We start from the raw sequence: 6,935 nt of genomic DNA, 5'->3' as shown, positions 1-6,935 counted from the left end.
AGGCAGCGGCAGCTCTGCTCAAAACACCAGCACTTTCCAGAAGCCCCATTCAGTCCTCTGGCCCCGTCCCCTTCACCCCCACCCTTCATGTCTTTGGTGAGTTGGCAAGCAGGGGCTTCTCTCACCCCAAAGGCTCACAGTCTTCTGACCGGTGGTGGGAAACCAGACTCTGGGGGGAGAGTATCATCTCCTCAGGAGTGGGATTGATAATGTCTGTCAACTTGGTACATGGGGACCAGCCAGGCTCAGGGGAAGCTCTGGCACGCTGGCTGCAGACTGCTTTCCTCGGACACACACAGAGCCGCCCTCCCCTCGGTGTTGGTTGCCTTTGGTCATTGGTTCTGCTGACTTGCCTTCACAGGTCCCTCCAGCTACAAAGTCGGCACCATGTCTGAGAAGATGGATTGTCACTACTGCCGGGACTCCCTGCAGGGCAAGAAGTATATACAGAAGGATGGGCACCACTGCTGCCTAAAGTGCTTTGACAAGTTCTGCGCCAACACCTGTGTGGAATGCCGCAAGCCCATTAGTGCGGATGCCAAGGTAACAGCCTCTCCCGTGTCGCAAGAAGATAGGCACGAGGCATTTAAGTGTAGTGTACCCATACCCTCCTCACAGCATCCTGTGTCTTGCTTCTCCGCATCACTGTAAGCCACCTGAGTGGAAGGTAGGACCTGTAGTGACAGGCAGATGGGGGGTGGGGGGGTGGGTGTGTGTGTGTGTGTAGGCTCAGCAATGCGGTAACAAACCTTGGCCCAGGAACAGGTCCCAGATGTGTCACCGACTGGCTAGCCTTGAAGGGGCCCTGTCCTGCACCTCGGCTCAGTCTCGAGGCCTGTCAGCAGTTGGGATGGAATTCTGAGTCCTCCGTCCTTACTCAAGTACCCCTGGGCTCCCTCCCAAGAACAGTCCCCTTGGGGGCCTGGGCAAGTGTCAAGGACTCGCAGCCTCAGGAGTCAGCACTGGGGCCCTCTGCCTGAAAGGGAAGGGTGCTGCCGCTGCCCCACAGTGACCCGAGGGACGGACTTATGGTGGCTTGTGCGATTTTGCTTGGCTCTTAGGAACTGCATTACAAGAACCGCTACTGGCATGAAACTTGTTTCCACTGCGCCAAGTGCCTTCGCCCTTTGGCCAATGAGACCTTTGTGGCCAAGGACAGCAAGATCCTGTGCAACAAGTGCACCACTCGGGAGGAGTCTCCCAGGTGCAAAGGGTGCTACAAGCAGATTGTGGCAGGTACTGCACACACTCCCCATCCCCCACCCCCGCTAGGTCACAGGCCCCTGGAGGCCACTCCTCTCCCAACCCCCTCCCCCCGACCCCTTCTGGTCTACAGGGAGGAGGCCCCAAGGGCAGAGATGATGTGGGTTTGCTTGCGGTGGTGGGGCTAATGTTGCTGTTAGCTGCTTTTAGACCTTAGCATATATATGTACACATATATATATACATGTATATATACGTACACATATATGCTCGCACACACGCACACACTCGGAAACTAAAGAACACTGGAGAGAACTGTGACAAGAGCATGAAGTGAAAAGTAGGTAGCACTTTCTCCTTTGGGTATAGTAAGTGACGGGGGGCATGCTTCTTCCTTAGGGTGCCTTCTGCTAAAGGTTCTAGCATTGTTTCCCCTATTGAAACAGAAAGGCCAACACAGTCTGATGTGGGGGGAGGGGTAGAGGGAGTGGGGAATTTAGGCATCAAATCCTGAAAACATAAAGCGGAGGTCTCTGGGGTGGCGACAGCCAGGAGGCCGACATTAGAGACAGGGCCCCATGGGCAGGTGAGCTGGAAGCTTCGAGGCCTGGGACTGCAGGGAACTGCATTCCCTCACCTGGGGGTAGGGAGGAGCAGGGACGGGTCCTGGCTGGGGAGCTGAGTGGAAGCAGAGCTCTGTCAGTGGGGCTATCCAATTGCTTCCCCCACAGGAGATCAAAACGTGGAGTACAAGGGGAACGTCTGGCACAAAGAATGCTTCACCTGTAGCCACTGCAACCAAGTCATCGGGACTGGAAGCTTCTTCCCTAAAGGGGAGGACTTCTACTGCGTGACTTGCCATGAGGCCAAATTCGCCAAGCATTGCGTGAAATGCAATAAGGTACGTTGCCACGGCAGCACTCCCCTCCGCTCAAGTGTTGGACGGTTTGCAGAGCACTTGCACACACACTATCCCATTCCATCCTCACAACAGCCCTGTGATGTAGGGATTATTATTCTCACTTGTCAGATGAGGAAACTGGTAGAGAACGTAGTGCTGTGGCCACACCCAGCTGTTGTGTGGGCACCCGCTTTGGGGGGCCTGTGTATCGGCTGTGGCGGGGGGCGCTCGCACTTCCCTCGGGGTCAGGCTGCCCCGGCTTAAGAGGCCTACCTCCACCACTCAGGGTTGCTCCGTTACCTCGGAGAGGGGCTCTGGCCTCCTCTGAGCCTCAGGGTCTTCATCTGTAAATTGGGGATAATAACTGCGCCTGCCTCCCATGGTTGCTGTGGCGATTCAATGAGATACTGTCTACCCAAGCGCCCAGCACAGTGCCTGGCACGTAGTAGGCATTCAGCAAAAGGGTGGTTGAATCTGAATCCGGTGCTACACTCCCTGGTCTAGGCCATCACATCTGGAGGAATCACTTACCAGGATCAGCCCTGGCATGCCGATTGCTTTGTGTGTGTTACCTGCTCTAAGAAGCTGGCTGGGCAGCGTTTCACCGCTGTGGAGGACCAGTATTACTGCGTGGATTGCTACAAGAACTTTGTGGCCAAGAAGTGTGCTGGATGCAAGAACCCCATCACTGGTAGGCTAAAGAGTCCTTGCTAAGTCTGCCAGGCTAGGTTTTTGCGCATGGTAACCATCTCTCATTTTCCTGTCGTCGGTATCATCCACAAAGCCCCCAAAGAATGCCCTTCGTCCCTTGCCACTGTGGTCCAAAAGGCCTCCCAATAGTTTGGATTCTCTCCCAGGCCAGGCTAGCCTTTGCAATACAGAACACTTCCTGACCACTGCTGACCAATGCTGCCAGAGTTCACATGCCTGGGACCTGCTGGGCCACAGGCAGGCGCTGCTAGGGGCTGGGGGTGGGGGAGGAGGCGGGGAGTGGGGGTGGAGGGATGGTGGGGGTGGAAGAGGTAGCAGGGGAGAAAGTGGTGGGGATGGGGAGGCTTGAGCAAGGGAGCCGAGCCTGGGATGCTAATGCCCTGTAGATGAAGGGTAGGGTTCAGAGTTGCCTGTTAGCAGCGGTTTGCAATCCAGAGTGCAGCTACTCACGTCATTCCTCATCTTGCAGCCGCGATCCAAGTGCCCTGGGCCCCTCCCCTGCTTCCAATGTTCCCATCTCCCCCGGGGAGCCTTGAAATGTACATTTGAGAAGACTTTTGCCATCCTCAGGGAAAAGGACTGTGTCAAGAGTGAGCCACCCAGTCTCTAAAGCTAGGAAGCCCCCAGTGTGCCACGGGAAACGCTTGCCTCTCACCCTGTTTCCCAGCGCCAACATCCGGGGCAGGCATCCGGGTGGAGAGAGGACTTGTCCCTCGTGGGTGGTTGTTCTTTATAGAAAAAATCGAAGCTTAGCAGCTCCTCGAGGCCTGGTAAGTGCACATCCCACAAACAGCCCAAGTTTGCCTCCTGGTGGCCACTTTGATGCCATGGCCCTGACCTAAATCAAAGACACTGGTTATGCTGGGAGGTTGGTGCGTGGCACAGCACGTTAGCAGTGATGTGGGAATGTGGGGGCTTAACTCAGGGGAGCCCTTGGCTAGCTCCGGCACCTGGACAGTGAGGGACAGTACTGGACATTGAGCGCCAGAGGAGGGGAGCAGTGGCGTGGGGTAGCGTGCGCGGCGAGGGTGGAGGGAGGGGTGGCCGGGAGCCTGGTGGCACTGGCTTGGCGTGCTTGTGGGCTCTGTGTTGGGGCAAGCCGTCATTGCATCTCTCTGGAATCGCAGCTGCCTCACCTGTATTCACTGGGCGGTCTCTTCTCTTCTCTTTTTTTGTTTTCAAACAGGGTTTGGTAAAGGCTCCAGTGTGGTGGCCTATGAAGGACAATCCTGGCACGACTACTGCTTCCACTGCAAAAAATGCTCCGTGAATCTGGCCAACAAGCGTTTTGTGTTCCATGGGGAGCAAGTGTATTGCCCCGACTGTGCCAAAAAGCTGTAAATGCCAGGGGCTCCCCTGTCCTGTAAAATGGAAATTGAACCGCATTCTTGGTGCCCTCCCCTTCCCCTGTGCCATCAGTAGGGAAAGAGCGGTGTTTCACCTACTCCACGTTGTCGCGCTCTTTATTTTTGCCTCCCATTTTACAGTGTTACTCACCTAAAGGGCACACAGTGATCATCCTAGGATTTAGCAAAAAGCAACTCTGCAGCGAACTTCACTTCTCTGTAGCTGCAATGAAAACCTGCAACCTTAGATAGACTGACTCTTCTGCATGTTTACCATAGAGCAGAAAAGTACTGAACCTTTAGCCACTTAGTGATGTAAGCAAGAAGCCTAAGCGCTAACCCTTCCCCACTGAGCTGGCTGTCACGGCTCCGCTGGGACCCACCATGCAGTCACACAACATGCAAGAGAGTTGCAGCGGCTGCTTCAACTCGGGCTGCTCGCTCCAGCTCCGTGAGCAGACAAAGAATTTCCCATGTTGCATGGTCGAACTCCCTCACCCCAACTGTGGCCTGCCTTCTCTGCTTTGTGCTTTCAAACAACTAACACGGATTTCCAGGAAAAATTAACATTTGACCATCGTAGCTGTAATTCTGTCTAAAGTGACCTGCCTCTGTACTAACCGTTGATCTCCCTATGCAGTCTCTTTTCTGAGTGTTCCTCCCTTCGAGCCTGGGCCGGGCAGGTGGCTTGAAAAGCATCAGCAGAGCCAAGCCAACGAGCCTGTAAGAAAGGAGCAGGGCACTGCGGCGGCTTGGGGAAGCTTAACCAAACTAACCCCACTGTCCCTCGTAGTTTCTTTAATGTTTAATTAATACTCTGTTGTTTTCATAAATAATGACATAGTTTGAGTTTTGAAACTTGCATGAAGACATTTTAGCCCCCTTCCGACCTTCCTGCAGTTTTGAAATTCATCTCCCAGCAGTAACGCTCTAGAGGGATCGCTGAGCAGGCGCCAAAGTACCCTTCTCGACGCAGACGGGGCAGTTCAAAGTGACGGCAAGTTGAAACTTGTAACATAGTGGTTGTCTGCTCTTTGTCCCCGTGTTAGGGATAGCTACCAAGTCCCTTCTCTTGTGACTCCCAGGACTTTTCCTCAAGAGCTCAACTGGATATCTGGGGTTGTGGGAGGCTCTCATTCTCACGGGCAGAACCGGATTTCCACCTGCTGCTTACAAGAAATGCAGGCTCACCTCCTTACTGTATTCTACATTATTCTATTGCATACTTTGAGACACTACCATAGGTCAACATGTAATGACAGTACATATTAACCTTCTTGTAGGAGTGGTTCTAGAAGCTGCTGCCTCATTTCTACATTTTGTCATTAGGTATTCTCTAATGTTTCAGTGTATCTTGGCCGAATTAAAAGCAGCATATCAATAACTTTGCCTCCTGTCTTTTATTTCATACTGCCCTGGGGAAGTGCTCTGAAGGTGACGCTACTGATCTAGAAACCTGAATGGCATCTTTCAGTACTTCCAGGGCAGACTCAATTCAGAGTAATTGTGTGGCCCCAAGGGGAACTAGAAGCCACTGAAAACAAACAATGCTACAGCAAGCCAGTCAAGCCCAAACCCAACCCCCAAATCCCCAACAACTTGGATCCTATTTCCTAAAGTTTCACATCCCTTCAAAATAATGGCTTGACTTGTGTCGAGCCCAACTGATGATGGGGTGGGGCGGGACGGGAATCCTAGATGAGGCATGTCATTTGAAAATGACAGTCCCTCTTTTGTTCGTGGCTTCCTTGTTCCCCAGCAACCCCTTTTACCTGTGCCTCCCACCTCTGCCACCCACTGCTAGGTCCTCAACTACCGCGCCTTGTCCCGTTTGCTCATAAGAGCCCAGCTCTGGCTCTGGTGGTGGTGTGGTTATGAGTTGAGCTGTGAGCCAAAAGATCACCAGTTTGAAACTGCCAGCCGCACCATGGGAGAAAGACAGGGCTTGCTATTCTCGTAAAGAGGTACAGTTTGGAAACTCACAGGGCCAGTTCTAGGAGTCGGCATTGTGTTTGGCTTTTGAGGTTGCTCATTTGGGCCCACATACTTTAGGTAGGGGTGGGGTGGATGTGGGGGAGAGAGAAGTGGGCCCTCATCCCAGCTCGCCATGTGCTTGTAGATCACATCAGTGTGGTTCACCCCTGATGAGGCTCGTGATTTGGGCCATGGAATCTTCCCCACACGGCATATCAGGGCGGCATAAGAGACCCGGTAGAGTGCGGCCATTGCACACTCATCTGAGCCGTCGGATACCGAAGGATCAAATCAATGGACAATCCTTTAGCATTTGCAAGATGTCTTAACAACAGGCCACAAACTGGGTGGCATGTAAAAGCAGAAATTTCTTTCTCGGGTCTGGAGGCTGACCGTCTAAGACAGCAAATGGGCGTCCTCCTGCCTTCTGAAAAGGCGAGCTTATCCCTTGCCTCCAGCTGGACAGAAGGTGCCCCCTCAGGAACCTGGTTGGTTGTGGCCTCGCCTCCTGAAACTGAGAGGTCATCCCGCCCCTTGAACGGAGGCTGTACTGTTAAAACCCAGCCCCCTTAAGGTACTGCCTTATCCTTTTACAGGAGGGCAGGGTGGCTTCACTCCCTGGAATTAGCTGACTGGCCGCATCCCTTGAAACGATGAAAGAGTTTGATCTTGAACCCAGGAGATGGCGATCCTGGCCCAAGGATCCCGTCAGTGCTGGCCTCGCTCCTTGAGCCTAGGTGTACCTCATCCCCTGAACCTGAGGAATAGCCGTATTAGGTTGCTGACTGCAAGATCAGCAG

The 6,935-nt window shown here is 53.5% G+C and overlaps 1 protein-coding gene across 3 annotated transcripts in view; it reads left to right on the top strand.

The window, feature by feature from the left end:
* The window catches only part of FHL1 (four and a half LIM domains 1), a 45,175-nt gene extending 39,630 nt beyond the window's left edge, over positions 1–5,545 (top strand). For 2 of the 3 annotated variants that reach the window (XM_045288364.1, XM_004713372.2), the window contains 5 exons: positions 362–543; positions 1,062–1,236; positions 1,935–2,104; positions 2,609–2,795; positions 4,002–5,545. In XM_045288364.1, coding sequence (XP_045144299.1) covers positions 362–543; positions 1,062–1,236; positions 1,935–2,104; positions 2,609–2,795; positions 4,002–4,156 — 869 coding nt within the window. In that variant the 3' untranslated portion in view covers positions 4,157–5,545. Of the gene's footprint in view, positions 1–361; positions 544–1,061; positions 1,237–1,934; positions 2,105–2,608; positions 2,796–3,385; positions 3,586–4,001 lie in introns of all 3 variants that reach the window. The other variant, XM_004713370.2, reaches the window with a different exon arrangement.
* Positions 5,546–6,935: the final 1,390 nt, after the last annotated feature.

Source organism: Echinops telfairi, unplaced genomic scaffold (assembly GCF_000313985.2).
Source record: "Echinops telfairi isolate 266 unplaced genomic scaffold, ASM31398v2 ScPeMD7_20;HRSCAF=75, whole genome shotgun sequence".
Taxonomy (NCBI): Eukaryota; Metazoa; Chordata; class Mammalia; order Afrosoricida; family Tenrecidae; genus Echinops; species Echinops telfairi.
The sequence above is the reverse complement of the archived record's forward strand: the minus strand, read 5'-3'. Positions and strand labels throughout refer to the sequence as shown.